The sequence below is a fragment of the Scyliorhinus torazame genome, chromosome 1 (assembly GCF_047496885.1).
Source record: "Scyliorhinus torazame isolate Kashiwa2021f chromosome 1, sScyTor2.1, whole genome shotgun sequence".
NCBI classification, from domain to species: domain Eukaryota; kingdom Metazoa; phylum Chordata; class Chondrichthyes; order Carcharhiniformes; family Scyliorhinidae; genus Scyliorhinus; species Scyliorhinus torazame.
Window position 1 is genome coordinate 120,491,909 of NC_092707.1, and position 27,673 is coordinate 120,519,581.

Below are 27,673 nucleotides of genomic sequence, written 5' to 3' on the forward strand. Positions count from 1 at the left end.
GAGAGTGATGGAATACTGTACTATAGTCAATCTTTTCATGTTTAATAAACATTTCTTGTTGTTAAAAGCTAATTGGCAAATCTGTGACTCTTTTCCTCCACATTTTTGAAATGTGGCAATGGAGGAATTGCTGATTCTCTAAGGATAATTAATCACAGGGCAATCAACTGATGTTAGGAAGATGCTTCCAAAAACTGATGTCTACAAAGAAATCACTAAATTTACAAAGAAAATTCAACTCTGTAGCTAATGCAACCTTACCATTCTGAGTTATTTTGTGCCAACCCACACTCTACCATAAATGGCATCTGCCCCTTTTACACTAATGAGACTATCTCCAGAATTTGTCAATCAGACACCGACCAGCAGCTTAGGGAAAACGTAGGTTGAATTTGTTGTTCTGGTGCAAAGATTCAGTACAGGCTTAACTCAAGAACTAGGTTGTTTCCCTTTCCCCCAGAAGCTGCCTTACAAGTTGTGTTGTACACTTTGAATTTACAGCCTATCTGAGGTGAACCTATTTCAACAGAAATTTGAAAAACGGACTTCCGGTGGCGGCGATGAGCGAGTAGGTCGCACATTTGGTGGCTCCCACTTCGGTCGGACTTTTGGACCTTTTCCCCTGACTTTCTTGTGCTTTTGAGCGCGGAACTGGAAAGCAATAGCACTCAGGCACAGGACCCATACAGAATTGTATGGACCTAAGAAGCAGGAGGGACCATAAACAGCAGAAGAAGTGGTCGAGTAAGGGCACAGTGGAGACTGTGAGAGAGACCAGCATGGCTGGTGTTCAGAGCAAGGTGCCGACAGCCCAGCCCACAATGCAGCAGCTGCTGCAGACTATACAGGATGGCTTTTTGGCTCTGAAGCGTGACAACTTGGAGCCGTTACAGAAGTCGATTGACCGGATGGGAAAAAGGTAGGATGATCAGGCTGAGAAGCACCAGCAGTTGGAGAAGTTGGAGGAGCAAGCTGACTTTCAAACGGTGGCGGATGTGGAGATTCGGAGGCTGAGGGACCAGCAAAAAGTGCTTCTGGAAAGGCTGGAGGACCTGGACAACAGATTTTGCTGGCAGAATGTGAGAATCGTGGGCCTCCCGGAGGGGGCAGAGGGGCTAGACGCTGCTGCATATGTGGCGGGTGTGTTCTAGAAGTTGCTGGGGAATGAGGTGTTCCCGCACCCGCTGGTGGTGGACAGGGCACACAGAAAGCAAGTGAGGCAACCGCGACAAGGGGGTCCCCCACGAGCGATGGTGGTACGCTTTCACAGGTACCTGGACAAGGAATGGTTGCTGCAATGGGCAAAGAGCACACAAAGCTGTATTTGGGACAATACCACCCTCCGTGTGTACCAGGATTTGAGCGCTGAGGTGGCCAGGTTGAGGGGAGGCTACAGGCAGGTGAAGGAGATACTGTATAAAAACAAGGTGAAATTCGGGCTGCTTTTTCCGGCACGACTGTGGGTCACGTATAAGGGCAAGGGCTGGCCCTGAGCTGAGGACGTTTGGACTCATGTTAGAGCTTTTAATTATATGTGGTGTCGCTCCCGTTTTGAAAAGTGCTGCATGTTTGGGTCAGTTTTTGTTGTTTCTTTTTTCGACCTTATTGGGGGGTTGAAGGGTCGGAGGGATGTATCTTCTTTTTTTTGGTGTGCTTTTTGCGTGGTTTACCTGAATGTTTCCTGTTTGGGCTCTTTGATTAGTTGGAGTTTGGCTGGGGGGACATTAATAAAGAAAACAGTTAAAAGGGTTGGTTTAAAATGGATACTTCCATTTTAAGGGGCTGGTTTAGCTCACTGGGCTAAATCGCTGGCTTTTAAGGCAGGCCAGCAGCACGGTTCAATTCCCGTACCAGCCTCCCCAAACAGGCGCCGGAATGTGGCGACTAGGGACTTTTCACAGTAACTTCATTGAAGCCTACTCGTGACAATAAGTGATTTTCATTTCATTTCAGGGGAACTTTGTGCAATTTTTTCCTGTGTCTGTATGGGAAGGACTGAAGAGGGCCTGTTATTTCTTATCTCTTTTTTTTTCTTGTTTAACTTGAATGGTGCTATTGTGGGGGTTGTTTATGAGTGTTTGCTTAGGTAGGGCTGATCTGGGGAAGTGGTCTGGAGGGGTCGGGGGAGGGGTGACTGGGAACAATGGGTGGGAGACGTGATGGTGCCGAGGCTGGGAGCCAAAGGCTAGCTGAGTGCAGCTAGTCAACAGGAGCCGAGGTGGGGGGTGTCCATATAGTTAGATTAGAGCAGGGGTTAGGTGATAGGATGGTGTTGCTAGGGGGGGAGGAGGGGGAGTTGTTCGGCTGACGGGGATGGAAACTGCGCATGGTAACAGTGAGGCGGTCATGGGTGGAGCCGGTCAGGAGGCAGGCCAGATGAAGCGCGACACATGGCTGGGGGGATGACCAAGGAAAAGGATGGCTGATCGGCAAAAGGGGGGGGGGCGAAGTGCCCCCCAACCAGGCTGATCACCTGGAATGTTAGAGGGGTAAACGGGCCAGTGAAGAGGGCGCGTGTGTTTGCGCATCTGCGGGTTCTGAAGGCGGACGTAGTCTTGCTGCAGGAGACGCACCTGAAAGTGGCAGACTAGGTTAGGTTAAGGAAGGGCTGAGTCAGTCAGGTCTTTCATTCGGGGCTTGATTCTAAGACGAGGGGGTTGCGATCCTGATTAATAAAAGGGTACAATTTGAGGCGGAGGGCACAGTCGTGGATGGCGGTGGCAGGTTCGTTATGGTGAGGGGTAAGCTCGAAGGGGTGAGAGTAGTCCTGGTCAGTGTGTATGTCCCTAATTGGGACGATGTGGGTTTTATTAGGAGGATGCTGGGGAAGATCCCGACTTGGACTCGCGTAAGTTGATCATGGGCGGGGACTTTAATACGGTCCTGGACCCGAGCCTGGACCGGTCATGCTCAAGAACGGGCAGGTTGCCAGCGATGGCAAAGGAACTGAGAGGGTTCATGGAGCAAATGGGGGGAGCAGATCCGTGGGGATTTAGCCAGCTGACAGCGAGGGAGTTCTCGTACTACTCCCACCTACACAAGGTGTACTCCCGAATTGACTACTTTGTTGTGAGTAAGGGCCTGCTGGCCGGAATGGTGGGGGCAGAATATTCGGCAATTGCCATATCGGACCATGCTCCGCACTGGGCAGACCTGCAGTTTTGTAAGGACAGCTTTCAGCGCCCACCATGGAGACTGGAAGTTGGATTACTCGCGGACGAGGCGGTGTGTGAGAGTCTGAGGAAATGCATGCAGAATTACCTGCAGGTGAACGATACTGGAGACGTCTCGGCAGCGGTGCTCTGGGGGGAGCTGATTTCAATCCGGGCGTACAGGGACAGGACAGATAGGGCAGAAACAGACCGACTGGTTAAGGAAATCCTATGGACGGACAGGAGTTATGCGGAATCCCCGAGGCCAGAGTTACTCAGGAAACGACAGAGGCTGCAGACCAAATTTGGGGTGCTGACTACAAGCAAGGTTGTAGAGCAGCTTAGTAAGGTAAAAGGCGCGATTTATGAGCATGGGGAGAAGGCCAGTAGAATGCTTGCGCAGCAACTAAGGAAGAGGGAAGCGGCTAGGGAAATAGGGAGGGTCGTGGATGGGGAAGGCAATCTAGTGGGTGATCCAGCAGGGCTGAACAAGGTCTTTAGGGACTTTTATAGGAAGCTGTACACTTCGGAACCACCCGGGGGACCGGGGAGATGAGGCGATTCCTGGACGGACTGACCTTCCCAAGAGTGGGGAGGGGATTGGTGGATGGACTGGGGGCCCTGGTCAGGATCGAAGAGGTATTGGGGGGCCTGAAGGTCATGCAGTCGGGTTAAGCCCCGGGGCCAGACGGGTACCCTGTGGAGTTTCACAAAATATTTGCCGGGGTAGTGGGGCCGGTGCTGGTCAGGGTCTTTAACGAGGCAAGAGACAGATGGAGTTTACCCCCGACGATGTCGGCAGGCCACCATCTCGCTCATTCTGAAACGGGATAAGGACCCGGACGCCTGTGGGTCATACAGGCCGATCTCTTTGATCAACGGAGACGGCAAGTTACTGGCCAAGATTTTGGCGACCGGAATTGAGGACTGTGTACCGGATGTAATTGTGGAGGACCAAACCGGGTTTGTAAAGGGGCCAACATAAGAAGGCTGCTGAACGTGATCATGATGCCCCTGGAGAGTAGGGAGGTACAGATAGTGGCAGCCATGTGTAGCCACCTGGGTTGGCCAACACCCAATGTAAAATAGAGAACAGCAAAGGCTGCAGGGAAATTCAGCCAACACAGGCAGAAACCAGCAGGTGCAAGTTTACTGTGTATTAAACTCTGCAAAAGCCCAGACAGCATCGATACAATCAGCCACCTGCATAATAATGTAGCAACCATACTGATGAGCGATTCCCGGGAACAATCGCAACATTTGGGACAAACAAAGCTAAGCCAGACTCCCCGGCGCCAGCAGGAGCCAACACAAAAGAGGTTAACGGACACCTCAAGACCGCCCATCGATCAGGGAACCGCTCCAGTATTGGAGAAATCGAACCAAGCGATTGGAACAAAGTCCAATCACCTGGAACCAGGTACAGTGTCCGCCCCGAAAGGCGGGAAGCCCCTGGGGACTATAAAGTTAAGCCCCCAATTTCAAATCGTTCTTCTTGACAGGGTCACTCAGCAACGCAAACCAACCCTTGAGAGTGAACTGTCCAAGCTGCCGCATCACTGAAGTAAGTCTCAAGTCGACGCTCGCTACGAGGTAGGCGCTCCTAGCTACCAGTCCATACCGGCTTTGAATCCCACAGTTTCAGAATCCGAACGAAAGGCCATTTGTTCCCCTGACCTGGTGGGCCAGTCCGAAGCTAAGTACAGGCCTGTTAGTTGTAGAAGTAGCTTAGAAGTAGAATTTATGCATGAGTAGCGATTTACTGTGTATAATAAATGTGCTTTGATTTGAATCTTACTAACTGGTGTGTTGAGTTATTGATCATTACTTGAACTTGAACCTCGTGGCGGTATCATAAAGATACCTGGCGACTCGAGAGCAAAGGTTATAAAACAGAGCCAATTGAACCAACTAAACGTTAGCAACATATTACTGGCGACATTCTGACAGGACCCGAACTAGAAGTGGCTTAACCACTCCGGGAGAACCCAAAAATTTGAATTGGTGATCCAATTGGGAACAGAAAACCACAAGTGTTCAAGCAGTTCTGATCAATCCTCATAATTCAGAAGTGCATTAAATGCATGCGTAACTAACAGGGCTATGAGGTAAACTGATAGATATTTTTTGTTCCACCAAAACTGTCGGGAGATTGTATTTCGGAAATTAGTGAACGCTGTACCCGTATTTACAGCACCGCCTTAGTCCCCCTGTTCCAAATTTAAAAGAAACACTCAGATAAGAAAGATGGCAATGCAGGCAATGCAGCGCCTCATGAACCCAGAGGAATTTGTGGTCGCAGCGACCAGCAGCAGTAGAGTAGGACAATGTTCCGTATGGGAAGAAGAAATCAGGAAGTACCTCAAAAGGAAAGGATGGCCCCTTTGGAGCGAATTCTGTAGCAATGAGGAAACAGGTCCCGGGAGTATAGGACATACTTGGTGGGAGAACCTGAGCGAGATTCACAAGAAGAGCTTAGGGAAAGCTCGCAAGTCGATGGCAATCATGTCCTGCTTGGCACAATTGCGAGGCACAGAGGAGGTCGTTAGGATGCTCCGGAAAGAGATAGAAGGCATACATTGAATGTGTAAGGTCGATGTAAATGAGGTAGAAAGAGAGAACTTAGAGTTAAGGAGGAAGTTGGCAGTAAAAGACGGAGAGGTGGATGATGCCAAGTGGGCACACCAGTCTTGTATGGCGTATTTAAGCAGCTTCCAGTCCCAGTATGAAAAGGCCTATCAGGACACGCAACGTGCAGTCCTGGTACGAGAAGAAACCGAGACGCAGGTAGAAGCATTGCAGAGGCAGTGTAGTGACCTGAAGGCAGCGTTAAGAGAACTCCATGCTGCCACCACAGAGCAAAGACAAAGCTCATTAGACCACGCAAAGTGCCGGAAGCAGATTGCAGAGCTGTAATCGCTGCTTTCAGTCCAAAAAGGATTCCAGGAAACCTTCGGAGCAAAATTAGATGAGGAAGACGGCCCTGATTGGGAAGAGTTGAATGAGACAGCGCAGAGATATGTTCAGGGAACATGTGAGCAGGGAAAGCCCCAGAAGAGGAAAGCGCCCCAACCCCCCACAGAGCATATAGTTCAGGCTCCAACGAACCCTGTAACCACCCACCGCAGAGCCACATCGGACGATACGGAATTTCTGTACACCACCCCTGAACAGTGACCCAATTACGGGACGCGTGCGAGAAAATCACACCATTCCTCACCACCTCAGACCCCCACCACTTCGTTGCCAGAGTAAAGCAGCAGGCGACCATGTACGGCCTGGATGAGCGAGAGCATGTAAAGCTCACAGTTTTGAGTTTAGACCCTTCGGTCGTAGCAGCCCTTCCCGACCCACAGAATGTAGGAGGAGGCACCCTTGCAGAAATGCATACCGCGGTCCTAGACGTGATCGGGTATGACCGGGGTGACCCCATAGATGGCCTCAATAAATGCAGGCAAAAGAAAACCGAGCACCCCACAGCGTTTGCTGGATGCCTGTGGATCCATTTTGCAGCAGTTTTTGGAGACCTAGACCGCGCCCATTTGTCCCCAGACAACATGGCCAAATGGACTCGCACCCTTATCTCCCATGCCACAGAAACAGGACAAGAAGCTTGCGCGAATTATGATCCCTCAGAGGGGGCTCATAATGAGAAATGGGTCGTAAAAAGATTGTCCTGCACCTGGGAGCAGTCTGTACAAAACAAACCCGCAGTTAAAAATCCCGAAGAAAAGCAGGCAGAAGCAGACATACAAGCAGTTAAAACACACCAAAACCCCACATGGGTAAATGAAGGAAAGAACAGCCCCCCACAAAAGTCACAGGAATGTTACAACTGTGGACAGTTGGGACACTTTGCAAGGGAATGCAATGCCCCACGAAAGCCACAGAGAGCCCAGCAGACGGGCACTCTAAGTAAGAATAAGACAGAGCCCATACATAATGTGAGCACCCGTTCAGATCAGACGGACCTGAACGGAATGGACTGACGGTGTACGGGCTCCCCCAGTTGGGTCTGCGACACCCTTTGGGATAGGTCCGGACGACCGGTAGTTGCAGCGAAGATACGGGGACAGCCCATCGAGTTTCTCTGGGACACAGGAGGGTCCCGTACCACAATAAATTCCTCCACCATGTTCCAAAAGGACACGTGGCCCACTACAACCACTATCACCCTCCGCGGCTTTGCAGGCCACTCACAGCATGGACACATCACAGCCCCAGTACCCATTCAAATCGGCACCATCACCACCAAGCACCCTGTAGTTTTAGTTGACCTGCCCCACACAGCCGAACACATTCTGGGAATATACTTTATGAACTCCCACCACCTTTCATTTGATCCAGTCAACCAGTGTGTCTGGAAGATGGCAAAATCTGCAAGAGCCCCCGCAACGCTCACAATAAGTGAATACGGCAACAAAATTAGCGTAGTAGGCGAATTTTGGTTTAACCCGATGACATTTAGCACGGACAAGCAGGTTAGGGCAGTTTTACAAAGGAACAGGACAGCATTCGCGACCCACAAGCACGACTATGGCCGGATGACTGGTTCACTACAAATCACAGGACCTGACCCGAGACCCCAAAAACAGTATGGATTTCCCCAAGAGGCAGAGGGAGAAATCGCAAAAGTAATCGAAAGCTTATTAGAGCAGGGCGTACTCAGATCAGTAGCCTCCACTAATAATGCCCCGATTTGGCCAATGAGAAAGCCCGATGGATCATGGCGACTGACCATTGATTACCGGGAACTCAACAAAACCACCCCCGCAGCGGCCCCCACAGGAGCAACAAGTCCCGAGACCATGCTCAAGCAGGGACTCAATTCCCGAACTTTACGGTTTTGGACGTCAGTAATGGATTCTGGTCCATTCCATTGGCAAAGGCGTGCCAGTACAAATATGCCTTCACCTTTAAAAATCAACAGTGCACGTGGACATGCCTTCCACAAGGATTCCACAACTCCCCCTCCATTTTCCACCGACAGCTGGCAAATGGTTTAGCCAAATTTTCTCGCCTCGAATGTCTGGTCCAGAAGAGCACATCGAGCTTCTGTCCGAACTCCTGGAACTCTTACATTCAATTTGTTGTAAAGTTAACCCCAAAAAGGCCCAGATTTTGGAAGACAAGGTGATATATTTGGGTACAATTATCACACATGGTAAATTCGAGATCGAGCACAAAAGGATTGACTCGATTACTAAATTGCCCCTTCCCCAGAACGTTTCAGCCCTCCGGTCGTTTTTAGGACTGGTTGGTTACTGCCGAAACCACATTGACGGTTTCGCCAGCAAGGCAGCACCCCTCTCAGACCTCCTAAAGAAAGGAGCCCCCTGGGAATGGCTTCCGCAGCATACGGATGCTGTGGACTCGTTGAAACAAGCACTCATAGCGCCCCCCCGCACTACAAGTTCCAGACCCGCTTTCACCCTATGCGATAGAGGTAGCAACCACAGACCGCACCCTTTCGGCCGTGCTCCTTCAGGAACGGCACGAACAGTTAAGGCCCGTAGCTTATGCCTCCAGAGTTTTAGATGCTGTGGAGCAGGGATTTTCAGCCTGTGAAAGGCACCTGCTCGCAGTATTCTGGGCAGTGCAGTATTTTTCGTACATTACCGGACTAAACCCCATCACAACTCTCACGGAACACACCCCCACCCAACTTTTACTTGACGGACGACTCAAGGACGGTACAGTCAGTCAGATTAGAGCAGCTAGATGGACCCTTCTTTTGCAGGGACGGGACATCACCGTTAAAAGGACAAAGACCCACACCTTTTTAGCCGACAACCTACAGTACCCCGGAACCCCCCATGAATGTGAAATTATCTCTCCACACCACAACACAGGCCCCTTTATTGCTAAAATACCCCCCAGAAAGATAGGTAGTTCAACCCTGAGCCCCAAGCACACAGACACGTGCGAACCCATAAAGATATATATGGGTAGATCTTCCACAATATTAGAAGGGAAGCGCATAACAGGATGCGGTATTTACGTCGAGGATGCGCAGGGTCGCGCCCTAGAAAAAATAGCAATAAAACTTCCAGGACACTTAGGCGCGCAGGCGGCAGAACTTGTGGCCATTGCATACATAGTGGAACACCCAGATTCCTTCCCCAGCCCAGCAGACATATACTTGGACAGCCTCTATGTCTGCAACAGCCTTATGGAATTCCCACCCCTGTGGAAAGCAAGAGGATTTGTTTCCGCAGAGGGAAAACCCCTCCCTTCAGCCCTATTGCTCCGTCACATCTTAGAGAGAGCACAGAACAGGACTTTTGGGATAGTCAAAGTTCGTAGTCACCATCGTTCCTCCCCCCCCTGGAAATGTAAAGGCCGAGGCACTGGCTAAAGCAGGTTCCAAGCATGGATATTTTTGGACCCCCCCCCCCCGAAAGCGCACCAATGAATGCAGTTCAGGTCTCGCAGACTAATATCGAGGATTTAGTGCAGGCCCAGAAGCAGGACAACAATCTCAGGGAGATTTTGAAAGGAAACTATTCAGCACCCTACGAGAGGTTTAAAAATGCTCTGACCACACATGACGGTGTGGTGTTAAAGAACACCCTTTATGTGGTTCCTGAACAGGACAGGAATCAACTGATTTGTTTATTCCATGACGGTCATGGACATCAGGGAATCGATCCCACTACAGCCCACCTCAGGCAGCTCTGCTGGTGGCTGAGTTTAAAGGATGATGTAAATCACTACATTGAGAATTGTCTTATCTGTGCCCAGAACAACCCGGACAGATACGCCAAAAAGGCCCAGCTCAGTCACACCCGACCCGTTATTGGCCCCTGGACTAACCTCCAGATTGATTATATAGGACCATTGCCCCCTTGCAGGAATGGTTATAAATATGTACTCGTGGTGATAGACACGTTTACAAAATGGGTGGAAGCATTCCCATCCAGAACAAACACGGCAAAGACCTCAGCCAAGATCCTCACTCACCACATCTTTATGAGATGGGGACTCCCCCGCAGCATTGAATCCGACCAAGGTTCCCATTTTACGGGACGTGTCATGAAGAACGTCCTCACGATATTTGGCATTACCCAAAAATTCCACATTGCATACCACCCCCAGTCGAGTGGTATCGTGGAGCGCATGAATCGGACCCTAAAATCAACCCTCAGAAAAATGGTCCAGCAAAACAACACCACTTGGGACTCAGTCCTCCTTTTTGCGCTGGTGTTTTTGCGAAACACAGTTTCCACATACACAGGTTACACCCCACACACCCTCATAACCGGACGCCCCATGAAAGGCACAGAATTTTTATGGATTAGATTTGACCAGCCCCGAAGTGACGGCCCTCATACACGAGAAGGCAGTCAAACAGCTAATGGAGAATGTTAAAACGGCTCAGCTAGCAGCCGCAGTGAAATTGGGCACAAGAAAGAAACAGAGCAAGGCCTGTTTCGAGAAGACAGTGCATGCGACTGAGTTCAGTGTAGGACAGCAAGTCATGCTCTCCGTATACAACCCCAGCACATTCCTGTCACCAAAGTACTCGGGTCCGTACTCCATTGCGGACAAAGTAAGCCCTTCCATCTACAAGATAAAGTACCCCAATGGAAAGACTGCGTGGTTCCATATCAACCAGATGAAGGCATATGGAACACAGTCTAACCACGCACACCACGTCATGCTCGACGCAGCAGACCACACCCCGCCCACAGCCAACGTAACCCTACCCTCCCCCAACACGTCCAGCCCAGCCACGGACTCAACCTCGACTCCACCCCCGAAATATACACTCCGCCCCGGAACGCCCACAGACAGCAGTAGCAGCGACAGCGACTGTGACTCGGACAATAGCCACAGCACACCTCCCTACTATCCCCATGCAACAAGACCCACACCCAGCGAATCTGACCACGATTCGAGTGATCCCTTCACGATCACTTTCCCAAACAAACCTCACCACCGACCGACAATGACGACCCCGGTTCCGTCCCCACAGAACTAGACACCACCTTTTGGCACAGAGATAATTCGTACAGACTTGGCCGGAACGACGAGAGCGATCCAAAATCACACCTTGCAGCCCTATCAGCCCTGATACACTCGAGAGTTTGGCATCCGGGAGAAGATGACGACTTGGAGTCTGACTCCCAAAACGAGAACCCCTTTGCGACCCTGTTCGCAACCGATAACTGAGGTGTCCAGATGATGTTTTCATAGGAACCGCTTGGGAGAAACGGTGTCCTTTCTGATGGAACCTGCAGCATGTTTTATGTTGTTTGTAGTGTTTTGTTAAATGTTGTATGTCAGACCGGAAATTTTTTTTCCACGGCCCCACGACACCACCCTTCTGACGCCCACTGGCAGTCAGAGAAACTAGTTTGGCCAGACGCTAGTTCAGCAGAACTAGTTTGTCCGCAGAGACTTGTTAATGTCCCAGACATCAGTTCAGAGGAACTCGTCTGTCGACGGAAACACAGACCCCCGTTCGTAACTGCTCTTCTGGTTCGAGGAAGGAACCAATACGGCAACCCCCCACGATGACTACATTTCTTGCCTGTTCTTGTCGGTTGCTCAGGCAGTGGAGAAACGGCATTGTGACCCGCCGTGCCTGAGAACCCCCCTCTGGTCAGCTACGCTCAGGTAGGGCACACACGGCATTGGTCGCCGTCCTAACTGGGGACTCCATCCAAATCTTACCCGTCGCGGCCCATACGCACCTCATTTCGGAAAGTTTGGTTCAAAAAGTTTTCTTTTGTTTTCAGGTGACCTTTAGGTTGCCAACCTTATGCTATTTACATCCTCAAACATTTGGATGGTAAATCGCACAGCCTGCGAGACGGCTTGCACTGGTTCATCATTTGTAAGTGTATCTTGTCCTGAAATTCGGTTTTTGAAAATAAAATGAGGGAGTCACACATAGTGACCAATTATAAAGGGAGTAATTGGCACTAAAGGACAGACAGGCTATCGTACGAGATATTAAACCAAGATAGTAACAGACGCTATGCTTGAACACACAGAACTCCAGAAGTTCCAGGAGAAGAGAAGAGAAAAGAAAGAGAGAAGAACCATGAGGATATCCTCCGCATTGCTCATAACCCTAATGGACATTTGGTTGCGCGCGAACGCGAACCCCCTGACCTCAACTCCCCCAGCCATTAATGAATCACTTACCCACAGTACCCAGAGCCCAGTCACAAGCGACACCACACCATCTTGGTGTGACAGGTTTATAACTTGGTACTCCCTGAACTACGTAATAGAATCCCTATTGGTATTGGCGATACTCTGCAGCATCGTGCAGACTATTCGTCTGAGAAAATGGAGAAGGAGAGCCTACCACGCTCGCGCCCCGGTATATAGGATCAGATCCCCTATTTTCGGATACGACCAGACCCCCGACCCCCGCGGTCTATAATAAAGAGCATTCGTTTGCGATTGTTTGTAAATAAAGAAATATTCATGAGCAATTGTACAATCCTGCGCTTGACTGCCAAGCCAGAAAATGTGTATAAAACATGCCATGATTTTGTTTGTATGATTTAGGAAGTTAGTGTGATGAAATGTTTGAGTGAGTGTAGTATATTAAGGATAGTTAGAGGTTCCCATTTTTTTTTTTGTAATGCATGTCCCTGTTTGACATAGCGCCCCTCAGAATTGTCAGTTAAATGTTTTTTGCATAGTTATGGTCAGTGTAGAGGCCATAGAAGAGTGCTCGCCAGGTCAGGGAATGAAAACCAACACAGTTATGTGATCCTTCACGCTTCGCGTTAGGATCACAAGGAGGACATGTAGCCACCTGGGTTGGCCAACTCCCGATGTAAAATGGAGAACAGCAAAGGCTGCAGGGAAATTCAGCCAACACAGGCAGAAACCAGCAGGTGCAAGTTTACTGTGTATTAAACTCTGCAAAAGCCCAGACAGCATCGATACAAGCAGCCATCTGCATAATAATGTAGCAGCCATCTACATACTGATGAGCGATTCTCGGGAACAATCGCAACATTTGGGACAAACAAAGCTAAGCCAGACTCCCCGGCGCCAGCAGGAGCCAACACAAAAGAGGTTAACAGACACCTCAAGACCGCCCATCGATCAGGGAACCGCTCCAGTATTGGAGAAATCGAACCAAGCGATTGGAACAAAGTCCAATCACCTGGAACCAGGTACAGGGTCCGCCCCGAAAGGCGGGAAGCCCCTAGGGACTATAAAGTTAAGCCCCCAAGTTCAAATCGTTCTTCTTGACAGGGTCACTCAGCAACGCGAACCAACCCTTGAGAGTGAACTGTCCAAGCTGCCGCATCACTGAAGTAAGTCTCAAGTCGACGCTCGTTATGAGATAGGCGCTCCTAGCTACCAGTCAATACCGGCTTTGAATCCCGCAGTTTCAGAATCCGAACAAAAGGCCATTTGTTCCCCTGACCTGGTGGGCCAGTCCGAAGCTAGGTATAGGCCTGTTAGTTGTAGAAGTAGCTTAGAAGTAGAATTTATGCACGAGTAGCGATTTACTGTGTATAATAAATGTGCTTTGATTTGAATCTTACTAACTGGTGTGTTGAGTTATTGATCATTACTTGAACTTGAACCTCGTGGCGGTATCATAAAGATACCTGGCGACTCGAGAGCAAAGGTTATAAAGCAGAGCCAATTGAACCAATCAAAAGTTAGCAACACATCGATGCTGAAAAGGCTTTTGACCGGGTCGAGTGGGATTATCTGTGGGAGGTACTAGGATGGTTCGGTTTCAGGGCGGAGTTCATCGACTGGGTTAGGCTATTGTATCAGGCCCCGGAGGCGAGTGTAAGGATGCACAGGACGATATCGGACTACTTTAGACTGCACCGTAGGACAAGACAGGGCTGCCCTCTCTCCCCACTGCTGTTTGCGCTGGCCATAGAGCTTCTGGCAATTGCACTGAGAGCTTCTAGGGGCTGGAAAGGGCTGGTCCGGGGGGGGGGGGGGGGGGGGGAGTGGAACATAGAGTCTCGTTATATACAGATGATCTGCTGTTATACGTATCGGACCCAATGGTGGGGATGGTCGGCAACCCTGAGGGAATTTGACCGGTTCTCCGGATACAAACTGAACATGGCTAAGAGCGAGTTGTTTGTAATTCAGGCGAGGGGGCAGGAGAGTAGGCTGAAGGATTTGCCGTTCTGGCTAGTGGGGGAGAGTTTCCGATATTTGGGGATTCAGGTGGCACGGGACTGGGGCAGGTTGCATAAGCTCAACCTGTCCCGACTGGTGGAACGAGTGAGGGAGGAGGTCCGGAGGTGGGATGCGCTCCCGCTGTCATTGGCGGGGAGGGTGCAGACTGTTAAGATGACGATTCTCCCCTGGTTCTTGTTTGTTTTTCAATGTCTCCCCATCTTTATCCCGCGGTCCTTCTTTAAGAGGCTGAATAAAATTATTCTGGGATTTGTATGGGCAGTGAAGTCCCCGCGGGTGAAGAGGGTGATGCTTCAAAGGAGCAGAGAAGGGGGGCTGGCGTTGCTGAATGTCAGCAACTATTACTGGGCGGCCAACATAGCGATGATAAGGAAATGGATGGTGGGTGCGGGGTCGGTTTGGGAGCGGATGGAGGCTGCTTTGTGCAGGGGCACTAGCTTAGCAGCCCTGGTCACGGCGCCTCTGCCGCTTTCGCCGGCATGGTACTCCACCAGCCCGATAGTGGTGGCGGCTCTTCGGATCTGGGGCCAGTGGAGGAGGCATGTAGGGGAGGTAAGAGGACCGGTGTGGACCCCAATCTGCGGCAACCACCGATTTTCCCCGGGAAACATGGACGGGGGGTATCGACTGTGGAGGAGGGTGGGGATTGTGAGGATGGGGGATCTGTTCCTGGAAGGGAGCTTTCCGAGCATGAGGGCGCTGGAGGAGAAGTTTGGGCTGGCGAGAGGGAACGACTTTAGATACTTACAGGTGCGGGATTTTGTACGCAGACTGGTGCCGTCCTTCCCACATCTCCCGCCGAAGGGGAGGCAGGACAGGGTAGTTTCTAGGAGAGAGGTGGGAGAGGGTAGAGTTTCAGACGTCTACAAGGAACTAATGGGAGCTGAGGATACGCAGACCGAGGACCTGAAGCTTAAGTGGGAGGAGGAGCTCGGGGGGAGATGGAGGACGGTATCTGGGCGGAAGCCCTGAGCAGAGTAAACACGACCGCAACATGCGCCAGGCTCAGCCTGATCCAGTTTACCGGGCCCACATGACGGTGGCCCGGATGAGAAAATTCCTCGGGCTGGAGGACAAGTGTGCTAGATGCGCCGGAGGGCCGGCTAACCATGTACACATGTTCTGGTCATGCCCTAAACTCAGGGGGTATTGGCAGGGATTCGCAGATGTCATGTCCCCGGTATTGAAAACTGGGGTGGTAAGGAGTCCTGAGGTGGCAATCTTTGGGGTTTCGGAGGACCCGGGAATCCAGGAAGAGAGGGAGGCCAATGTTCTGGCCTTTGCTTGCTTCCCTGGTAGCCCGGCGACGAATACTGTTAGCATGGAGGGCCTCAAAGCCCCCGAGGGCTGAGGTATGGCTATCGGACATGGCGAGCTTTCTTGGCCTAGAGAGAGTCAAGTTCGCCTTGAGAGGTTCGCTACTAGGGTTCGCCCGAAGGTGACAGCCATTCATTGACTTCTTCGCAGAGGAGTAAGCGTCAGCAGGGGGGGCGGCTAGGGTAGTGTAGAGTGTAGTCGGGGATATTGAGGCAGGTCCGTGCGCGAACAGAGCCGTGGTTTGCACTATGTTTAATTTGTGTCTTGACTTCTTTTTTGTACTGAACAATGTCACTTTTTCTATATGCCTAAAATACCTCAATAAAATTGTTTGTTAAAAAAAAAAAATTTGAAAAACGCTTCTTTAATAAGCATTATCTTTCTTTAAGCATTCTCCTATTGGCTTATAGGGATTAATTCCTAGACTTTGCAAGATTGATAAAATGGATGATAGTGAGACAACACCCTGAATTTTTATTATCACTCCCAGTTTTCTGTTTCTTACATTTATTTTGATGTGACCGAAGATTCTCGAACCTCTGGTACATCAACTCAGGATGTGTTCAGAATTATGCCTATCCATATTAGAGCATAGTAAAAACCTGGTTTAAATGCAAAATAACATTTTGGGAAGAGTATAGTGAACCTTAAAAGTGATCCCTCCTAATCCCCATCGTCACACCCTCCACCAGCCTCTCACCTCCCTCACCCCCACCAAATCCCACCCCCTCACCCTTCCATCAAACCCTACATGCCCAGACACCTCACAATACCCCACCATCCCAACCCCCTCTCTACCCCACCATTTCCTCGCCCCCCCCCCCTCCCTCCTCCCCCATCTCCCATCCTCTCACACCAAATTTTCAAACCCCCAGATTCTGCCTCCCCACCACACCCTCAGCCCTCCGGTACTTCCTCACCCCGTGCCCTCATCCCCCACATCCTCACTCCCTCACCCCCAACCAACCCCATCCCCACCATCTGACGCACTCATCTCCCTCTCAATCACCAATACCCAGTTGGCTTTGGAATGATTACAGAGTTTTCATTCATCATTTTTCAGGCAGATTTTTAACCAAGAACATTCTGCCCGTCAGCTGTGAATCGAACCTGCTTCCAATCATCGTGCAGCTTTGCGGTTATCTGCCGGGCTTTTTTTTAAAAATCGTAACCATGATGTTGCCGAAAGGTCGGAAGCAACAGCACAGCAATTCAATGAAACTGGCCTGACAGACTGGCTTTACAAAAACTGGAATTCACAGGCTGGCGGTTCAGAATTTTTTGAAAGTCGGTCTTTCAGGCCTGCGTTTCTGGCTGCACAGTCTGGATGACAAGAAACTCAGTTTAAAACACTGAGCCCCCAAACTCCCTCGCCTCCAGGCCTCAATATGTGGCACCATCTACACCCCCCTCTCCAGGGCCCTGCTAAACTGCAGACACTTACTGAGGATATGATTGTCCTGGCTTGCAGGGCATTCCACAGATTCCCACATGCTGCAGTCACGGCACACCACCCGCCCTGTCTTTTCTGTCCAACCTTATTTGTTTATTTAGTCAATTCGTTAATCATTCACACAGCTGAAGTAATAGAAAGGTGCATTCTTCACCTTGGAACCAAAGGAAGAAAACTCACCAACTACTGGAGACTGAAAAAAAAGTAGAAATAGGAACACCTCTTTCCCCCTCTGCACCAAATTCTAACTATACTCTACGTCTCAGTCTCTTCTCCATGCGTTGTCATGCTCCTTTATTCAACATTGAGCAGTGATAGCTAAAGGAGAGGAAAAGCATTTAGGAAACACATTCAGAACTTTTATAAATGATGTGGAATGCAGAATATTCCCCAAGGTTTCTAAGCTGATGGATAACACCAAATTAATGCTAATCAGTTTGATGCCCCAAAGGGATTTGGATGGGAATAAGGTAATGAACAGAGAAGTGGCAAATGGAGTGTGACACAGATAATTATACAGTACTGGAGTTAGGTAGAAAAAGTGAGAATATGGATTACATGCTAAGTGGCAAAGCATTTTAGGTAACAGCAGCAAAGAGCTCTGATAGGAATGATACCTGTGTATTTGATGTTGATTGATGAAGAAAGCAAATTAATTGCTTGAATGTGAAAGTTAAAGATTTTGACTCAGCATGATGCACTCTCGCCTCTGAGTCAGAAGGCTGTGGGTTCAACCTTGCTCCAAGACCTGAGTACAAAAATCGAAACATCTCAGTGCAGTACTGAGAGAGTGCTACAATGTCAGAGGTGCCCATTTTTGACTGCGAGATTATACCAAGTTCCTATCTGCCCTCTCAGGGGATCCCATGACACCAATTCACAGAAGAGCAGGGGCGTTATCCACAAACGCTCGGGCCGATTTGTATCCCTCAATCAACATAATTAAAACAGATTATGAGATCAATGTCACATTGCTGTTTGTGAGAGTTTCATATGTGCAGACCTAGCTGCTACATTACAAACACAAACAGTGATTACCATCAAACAGAATGCATTGGCTCTAAAGCACATTGGGATGTCCTGAGGCGGCGAAGATGCACTAGAAATGTAAATCTTTATAAGTTTTAGACTTTTTGAAATGCACCCTCCATTCCTTTCTTCATTCTGCATTTCGGTCAGAGATTTCCATTCCCTCTGTTTGATGATAACTCAGTGTTAAACAGCTAACTTTGAATCTTTAGCTTTATTTAGTAAGAATTCGATTGGCTCAAGTCCTATGTGGTTCTCTAATTTCATTTGCATTTCAAACCATGGCTTCTGGAAAAATAGCTGTACAGTGTAACTAGCTATATTTTTACTTATTCATTTATTTTAACAGCGTGTGATAAAATCCTTGTCAGTGATTTTGACGGAGGAAAAAAATAACAAAAATGATTTTCTATCAATTTTGTGCAGCAGAATATTTTGCCTATTTCTGTTCCTTCTACCCCTTGGAAAAACTCATCTGCCTGTAGATCTGAGTGCCTTTCTGAGCAATTAGCTTAAGTTATCTAAAAGGTCAGTGCTAAAAACATACAATCTACCATTCAAACTTCAATGACTTTGCAATAATCTTTTCCCAGTGTTTGGAGCTAACTTTCCACTGCATATGATTGTAATTTCAATGAATGTTTCATGCATAGACATCACATCACGGTCTAATTACTGCAACTATGTTTATTGAGTTGAAGAAAATGTTTGCTTCAAATGTATTAAGCCCACATATTGCAAAAAAAACTAATTAGTATCCGTACTCCCTCCAGGTACACTGGAACTGAAGCACAAGATGCACCATTAAATCCATCTTTTCCTCACTTACCTAATTCATTTTAATTGTTAATTAAGTGATCTCCCATGGCATTACTCACAGACAGTCTGGGGTCTGAAATGTAACGGTGATGATTAGTGTGAACCCCTTCTAACTTGGGCGTGGGTGCACAGTGGGAAGGGAGTGGGGGTGGGGCAGGGAGGTGATGAGTAAAGCTCTGTGGAAGAGAGGAGCTAGGAGTACAGCATTGTGAAGTGAGGTGGAGGAGAGGGGAGAATGGGCAATAGATTGTTAAAATTAAGATCACCAGACCTTTACATTGTTGTTCGATATTGCCATTCTGTGATTAAATGAGATGGCAGCTGCTCTGAGAGAAATGATTTTCCTGGGGCTGAATTCTATTTGGAAAGCTATGTGTGGGGGATTTCTTTTGGAATGTGTCTTTAAAGCACGGAATTTTTACAAAGTATACATAGTATTGTTAGAACCGCAATTTTCTATTTGTTTTCCCTGCTGTACCTGTGGAACACTATATTAGACTGAGGAGAAAGAGGTGGCATTTATTAAAACAATTCTGGGCATGGTCACCTATTAGAGTGATAGCCAAATTGACACTGGTGCAATCTAGGAATCTGTACTGGGTTGTGCGTTTTAATTTAGGGAAAGCATAAATATACAATGCAACCTGGAGAATTAAGCAGAAATCAAGCCTTATGTTACAAAGAGATATGGAGGGAAATCTTTGCAGAAATACTTTTGACATAGAGTGGCTGTTGTGTGAATATGCTAATTTCTTATTTTGAGTGCCAATTTTTGTCATTCAGCTAAATCAGGAAACAAGATAGCACCCAGTTTGAAAACAAAATCAAGTGATGTGATTAGTTTATTATACAGTAGTAACAGTGACCACAATAAATCTTTAGAACAGATTGAAGGCTCGAGATTAAACTGATTGATTTTGACTGGTATCCCTTTTCTGGACTGGTAGCTTTCTTGGTCTGCATTTCAATGAATCCCATGGCTAAGATGCGCAGAAAGACTCAGCTGATTAAGTTTACTTTAGCGGGAGAAAAAACTGAGAGGAAATATGATAGAAAAAAGAAATAATTGCATTTATATGGCACCTTTCTTGATCACCAAATCTCACAAGTGCTTTATAGCCAATGAAGTATTTTTGAAGTGTAGTCACTGTTGTATTGTAGGAAATGCAGCAGGAAATTTGTGCACAGCAGGCTCCCACAAACAAGCAATGTGACAATGGCCAAATAATCTGTTTACTGGGATGTTGATTAAGAGATAAACATTGGCCAGGGCACTGTAGATAACGCCCTTGTTCTTCGAAATAGTGCCATTCACATTCAACCAAGACAGTAGATAAGGCCTCATCTAAATGACATTGACTCAAACAGTGCAACACTCTCTCAGTGCTGCACTGGATTGTCACTCCAGATTTTTGCTCTCAAGTCCCACAATCTTAGGTGACATTGCAATCAACTGAGACACAGCTGAAATAACAAGAGGGGAAAATTAGCACAATGCTAGAGAGTACAAGTACAACATTCCCAAGCCTTAAGCAAGGATAAGCCCTTTTTCTTTCCATGAAATTGTGAGAATGTGAATGCTATTAGACAGGATTGATTTGGCATAAATGTTTGCTTTCAAAAGAGAGCTTGTTGAGATATCTACAGCAGTAGAGCAAACTTAGATCTAAAATTCCCTGATATCTTTTCAGAGAGGCAGGAGATGGAAATTAGCTTTCCTAAAGCAGGGAATCCATAAGAAATAATCATACATAGCCTCTGCATATTGTGCCAGTTTGGTTTTTATTATGTCCCCAATTTACTACATGGTTATTTGAGTCAATCTGAAGAACATTTGTCTTGTTTTGGAGGTTATAAACATTTAATATGTCACCCTATAAATGTGTTATGCACAATCACAATATATTTAATTCATTAGATATGTAAACTAAATGCAGATTGAGTTCCTATTTTTACACATTTGCAAATGCAACCTACATTTCTAAAACAAATAATGATTTAAGTTTTCTGGTTATAAATGGTTTAAATGTGCTTTTCCTGTAAGAGAATAGCCTTGGGTACACAAACAATGCCTGAACCTAATGCAACATCCGACATTCCTCTTATGAAACTTACAATCTTTTACCATTAATCACTCAGTTCTCCTCAAAACAGGAAGTTACAATGGTCTCTGGAGGCCAGGCCTAAGGCCAAGCAATTCAGTTGATTGCACAAACCCGTTATATCTATAATTTTGACTACCATTGAAAATCATTCTGACTTTTTATCTTCCCGTAATAATTTAATAGAGCAAGTAACTTTCAAAACTGCCCCACATTACCAAATATTTGGAGCCTGCATATGAAGGCTTTTAAAATGTTTGGCCTTGAATAAGATGCATTCATTATAGTGCCCATATAACAAGTTATTAAATGAAAATAACTTTGTCAAAATTAAAATATATATCCCACAATTTTTAAAAATGCTAAAGTAGTCTTTTCTTATTCACAAAGGAGATTGTAAAAGAAGACACAGCTAGTTTTTTTTAAAATCACACAGAAAGAATGTGTCAAACAGTGAATTTAAGGGTCCTGAAAACAGTTCAACAATCAATATGTGTATTATGTCCCACAGTTGTCACTTACCTGAGCACATAAGCATCTTGCCAGTCTGTTCTTGTCACACTGACAATCAAACAATGCACATTTTTCAGCAGCTTGTTCCATTCAAATCTATTTCATACAAAAGATGGTTGCAGTTACTGACAAAAAGCTTTAGCATCATTTTCATTGTGACTACCTGTCCAGTCGCAGTAACTGTTTTTAAAGGACAGGGAAAATGTACTGCGACATGAACATTGTCAAACTCTGTACTGTAGCAGTGTGTTGTTACAAGTGTAATGTATAATCTGCAACAATGACATGTGAAAATTTGGTGGATCAAAAATAAAATGTGACAGTAGAGATAATTACGATTTATCGTCCATTCCAATGTTATCTATTGCCATCAATTTACATCAGCTTTCGCCTGAATATTAATGAGAGTAAACATGTTATGTAATCTGCTTAGCAACACTGACCAAGTTATATTGAATGTGCTGACATCAAATGACATATAACATTATCAAGCAGCAATGATGAATGATAAATATTCCCATTTCCCCAAATATTTGAGGCTGTAGGGTCCCTCAGGCGAAGGTCTGAATTTGCAGGAAATCAAAAGTGCGGGGGCTTGCGGGAAACAAGGGGCAGGGGGGGGGGGGGGGCGGTAAAGTTGGACCAACATCTATGGATGGTATAGGTTGCAGGGATAGCCTTGAAGCACTTCTGACTAACACTGGTACACGTGGCCCATGTGAATGGTCTGTTGTCAAGGCAACAGTGGGTTACTAGGGCGAACGTTTCTTAAAACAGCAAATACAAATAATCAAAATAGGAAGGCAGATTTTTAAAGATGGATTCCAAATACAACAAAATTATCATCTACCAACTTTCCCAGTGCGTTTAAGAATTTGTGGTTAATTAAAAGGTAGGTATTAGATATGTGATTTACAGCATATTCTACTCTCACATTGTACCCAAGGTTTTTCATTCTGCCCTCTCCTCATTGCCTCTCCTGGACATCCTTCCAGTGGCTATTCTTCAACTGCAAACTCACCAAATGAGCATTGGCATATTTTAAACTAGGGATGAGAGAAAAGGCATCACGAGCAAGTCTCTTTCTGTTCTTATCCAATATCTACACGCTCGCTGTGTAGATCAGGAATGGAAACTTTGATAAATGTTACCATCTTCCTAATTGGGTATCAATGAGACCATGCACTGCCTAATGTGGAGACTTTTTTTTAAACAAAGGGTGTTCAAAAGAAGAATCTTAATACAAAATATTTGATTTTGAAAAAAATGCATCTTTTCATAATACCGTATACTCAATAATCACTGTGATCTGTATAGTTGTGAAACTTCAACATTATTTTTGTTAATTCGTTGAAAACAAAACATACTGATCAGTTTCTGGAACAAGTGGGCAGTTGCTGACGGTTTAATGTTTGACATGCTTTCCCAGAATAGCTCTATCAGCTTGGGGTGATAGCCGATACTGCAGAGTCAGACACCAGCTGAATGTCACAACCACAATCTTACCTCTGAAATATCTGAGGCCGGACTAACGATTTCTGTAATGATCACTGGGAGAATGCACTTTGTTCTTAATTATGACCGTGCTCAGTGATCTTGTTTCAAATACACTGATAGGAAATGGTCGACTAACAATGTGTGTTGTATTTTTAATGAGTTTGCTAAGGGACTGGATATTAATATTAATAGTCAATGTGCTTGTAACAAGAGAGCCTTCTTATACTGATGTTTCAGACTCCCTGACATTGCCCTTAATACCCTTAACAATGCTACCCTGATTTTCGTTTGCTGTGGGCCAAGATGTCATCACACCAAATAATCTGTTTTTATTAAATTTAGATATAGATTTGATTAAATAGTTAGTCCTACTTTCACACCACTTAAACCTTCTATTGCACTTAACAATGTGTTCAAACCATTGATGTGCAGAAGCTGACACGTTGGTTACATTTCAAATTTTTTTAAACTAAATCAGCAATTACATTTTCCTTCAGCTTCCCTAAAAATATATAGCACCAATCAAATGTATTCATATGCATCCATATAAGCACACTGCTGTCTCCGGCAGACAGGGTTGTTGTACAATAATCCATCCATTCCCCATCCATTGACTGGGCCAGAATTGAAAGTTTCAGTAGTTGAAACTGTGCAGAGGGCTGTGCAGTTATTTGAAGACAAAGATAAACACGTGAATGCCAGCCCAGGCAGTCTGAAGAATAAGAGGGTTTCCTGAAAGTGACATTTTAAACAATGTTGCTGAAGGTGATGAACTGCTTGGGACAAAAATCTGAAGAAACCAGCCTGTGGGTCTGGTACAGCCCGGGCGGGACAGGTCAGGACAATCAGTAAAAAATGTTCCTGTGTCAGAAAAGAGGTCTCGAAATGACCAGAAACAGATTTTTGTCCTGATGGGGGTTGGGCACTGATAATAATTCAATTCCAGTCCCGGCTGAGGTTATTCATGAAGGCCCTGCCTTCATTTCTTTCCCCTCGCCTGAGGTGTGTTGATCCTCAGGTTAAACCACCACCAGTCAACTCTCCCTCTCAAAGGGGAAAGCAGCCTATGGTCATCTGGGACTATGGTGACTTTACCTTTATTAATGATAATAAATGATAAACAAGAAAACAAAGTTTCGATATCAGCCACATTTGTAAGTCTGTTGGTTTTGCAATGCCTCTTTGCCCTAGCATCCACCCCATTTTTCAATTATTTTTATAAATGTTGATTTTGAGAACAGGGTGAGTGTCATTCACACTCTTTTAAAGTAGGAATGATGTGAGCCACAGCTCCGTGGGTCTGAGTTTAAAGCTTTGTCTGAAACTGTACAAATGCCTGATGCCAATTAGCAGGAATTCAAGTGGACAGTTTATTGTGGTTTGGTTTGCTTCAATGCTAAAATTGTGCTGCTTGCTAAAGGATAGTTTATTTGTAGGCGACCATTGGATCCATTAATCTGCAGGTCTAAACCATCATTTCGATCTGATTTAACCTGCTCCTCCTCCCCTCGCTCTCTCCCTCCCCACTAGTCTGACGTACAGCGACAAGCAGGCACGATGGTGAACCAAGTTCCTTTTTCTAATATTTCAAAGCGACTGTGCTTTGCATTTCATCCAGACGCTTGTGAGTGCATTTATATATAAATAGAAATTCCCAAATGGGTTCCTGCTGCCCTCTCCGCCGCTGCTTCACTACTTGTACCTGGGGATGTTGCGGAGATCTCCCGATCCTTTACGTTCATCCTTCCGAGAAAACCACACCTCAAGCAGCTTTTCGGTGCCTTCAAAGAAATGAGCACTGCTTTCCATGGCGAATTGAATTTCTTCTTTCAGGTGAATTGCTCGATTTGTGTGTGTGTGTGTTTATGTTGTTCCTCATGTAAACGGTGCGAGGATCGGCTAGCTGATGTCTCCTGCCATCTGTGAGTTCGGCAGCAGTTAGGTGTCAGGGTGATCTTTAGCCGTGTTTATTTAAACTGGATGTTGGGCATGTCTTTGAAATGTATCCTGGGAGTTGTAGTCCACCATCCTTTTCCATGGAGTTGTCAAACTCTGTAACTTGCGTTTGGCCCTAACGAGGGCGATGGCTACGCCGGGTAATGGGCCTGACTGTCCTTTTTTGTATGTTTACCCAAGAATCACTTAAAGTTTTTTTAAAAAAGTGACATCTTTTCTCTGCCTCACTGCTCTGCACCTTCAGTCACCAGGATGTTTGACATGAACATCACCCTGTTGTAACAGTCTCCAACCCAGTACTGAAATATCCCCCATGGTTTGTTCCTCTGATATACAGATTGTAAACTTTCCCCCTGTGAGGGCACTCTGCGCTGAGCAAAGTCCAGAGGCGAGGTCTCAGTAACCTATTGATCCAGGTAGAAACACACCATTCACGGAGATATTATGACAAAGTTGGAAGTGTCTCGGGTGGGTTTACTGACGAGTCAGTGTGGCTGGTCAGTTAGCAATGACCTGAAATATCACAACAGTATCAGGGCAGATTATTTGGCACTGAAACCCGTCCGCAACTTTCATCCCAAAGAAACCCTTATCACGTTGCCCACACTAAAGGGGAAATAGTCCTGTGAAGGGTTTTGACACACGTTTGCGAGTTAAAGGGGCTATGTATGCACAGGTTGTTGTTGTAAACAACCTACAAAACTGGGTATTAGCCCTTGCTAGGGAATTTCTCACAAGGGGCATGGAGCACCGCACAATTCACCAGAATATGTACAAGTGCATTGTCTTTATTTTCCTGACCACGGTATGGTACACTCATAAAGAAAGGCAAAATACTGTGGATGCAGGAAATGGCACATCATACTGACTAAACACGAACTGCACCAGTTTGAGCTGCAGAGTAAGCAAGCAACTTCTTTCATCGCTGCACTTCATTCAACGAAGACAGTCATCCCTAGATAAGTGACATATGTTTGCCTTAACTGAACTTTAGTAATGATGTTTGGCAGTGTTGTCTCAACAGTAAGTCTCCTCTAAACAAGAGGAATACATTTAGCCTGGTGATGTTTGTTTTTGTTCTTTAAACTTTTCCTTCACCTTGGAGAATGGTGGGTTATATTGCAAGGGCACAAAGGCTGATTAACAATCCAACACACTTAACATTCCTTCCTTGGCTCTCATCAAGTCCTGGAGTGGAACTTGAAACCAGAACCTTTTTGATCAGAGGCAAGTGTGCTACCAATTGAACCACAAGCCTTTTCAACAACATGGTGACAGGACTCACACAGAACAGCTTACAACTTGAGGTCAGTTTGATTTTCTGGATAGCACGGCCTGCATTTTCATCCTCAAGGTGGGAATTGCAAGTTAGCCTGTTTCTGTCTCCTACAAGTGTCTGCCCACAGTAGTCTCAGGATGGGATGGCAGGAACGGTCTGGAATCCGGGCTTCTACCTCCCAAGACTCCACTTTGTTCACGGGGACATCATCCCAGTTCTGTAAATATGTGTAGACATCCTAGCCCTCACCCTATCATAGAGGGATTTTGACACATTAAAATATTGATCCCAATATGAAGGAATACAGAAAAGCACTTTATCCACTGGATAAAGTACTTCAATGCACCTGAAACCTTCACACTGCTCGTTAGTTCAAAGACCACCTACCTTTTCTAAACAAAGCCCACTATTAATCACTAAATTCAAAACATATGTAGCTTATTATACAGCATTCCATTATGGCATGTGAAGTTATCAAAACCTTTTGAATTTACCTGTCAAAAGGTTTCCGACTTCCGGTGGCGGCCACGTAGTGGGTGGTCACATATTTTGTGGCTCCTGCTCGAGGTGGAACTGTTTGGTCCATTTCACCTGATATTGGTGGGGGGGGGGGGGGGGGGGGGGAGGGGGTTAGATGGTGCAAACTGCATGGACACTGAGAGATAGAAATTCTCCTCTGGTAGGGCCTGTTTATGGCTGATCAAATGAGGAGTGCAACAATCAAGGGGCAGCAGTCTGGCCAGGAAGGCTTTCGAAGTGCGACAGAGGGAAAGATGATGGAGAGCTCTGGAGTGTCAATGTCTGCCCAGTGGCCTCCTGATCAATTGGTGGAGTTTCTGAATGCCAAATTCCAACAGCAGAGGCAAGGGGCCTTGGAGGATGAGGCTAAGGCAGTGGAGCCAATCACGGCAGCTATTGAGAGTAAAGGTTATAGGCGCAGAATTCGATATTCCAAAAGATAGAGGAGTCGGTGATGGATCATGAGGACTGGTTGGCCTTGTTGGAGGCAGAGATTGTGCTCCTGGCAGAGGGCCAGAAGTGGCTGAGGGAGTAGGTGGAGAACTTGGAGAATCACTCCAGGAGGCAGAATCTCTGGATTGTAGGACTGCCTGAAGGGATTGAGGGAATGCAGGCCACAAGGTGTCTGGTGAATATGTTTGAGAAGTTGATGGGAGTGGGGCTTTTGACCAACCTCCCGAGGTGGATCAAGCGCACAGGGCATTGTGGAGGAGGCCGAAGGCGGGGAGAAGCCAAGGGCAATAGTGGTGTGGTTGCATCTTTTCCTGGACAAAGAGAAGATTCCGCGGTGGGTGAAGGAGAGAGAGTGTAGCTGGGAAGGAACTGTGGTGCACATCTACCAGTATTTGGGTGTGGAGTTAGCCAAGCGGCGAGCTGGATTCAATAG

At 46.7% G+C, this 27,673-nt stretch overlaps 1 protein-coding gene across 4 annotated transcripts in view; it reads right to left on the bottom strand.

The window, feature by feature from the left end:
- The window catches only part of LOC140411520 (S-adenosylmethionine decarboxylase proenzyme-like), a 166,876-nt gene extending 141,883 nt beyond the window's left edge, over positions 1–24,993 (bottom strand). For all 4 annotated transcript variants that reach the window (XR_011940853.1, XM_072500615.1, XM_072500610.1 and 1 more), the window contains exons 1-2: positions 24,736–24,993; positions 21,546–21,632 (exon numbers count right to left, since the gene is read on the bottom strand). Coding sequence is in view for 3 of the 4 variants with exons in the window: in XM_072500615.1 (XP_072356716.1) it covers positions 21,546–21,632; positions 24,736–24,842 (194 nt within the window). In the remaining variant the exon portion in view is untranslated. The remainder of the gene's footprint in view (positions 1–21,545; positions 21,633–24,735) is intronic.
- Between the last annotated feature and the right edge of the window lie 2,680 nt (positions 24,994–27,673).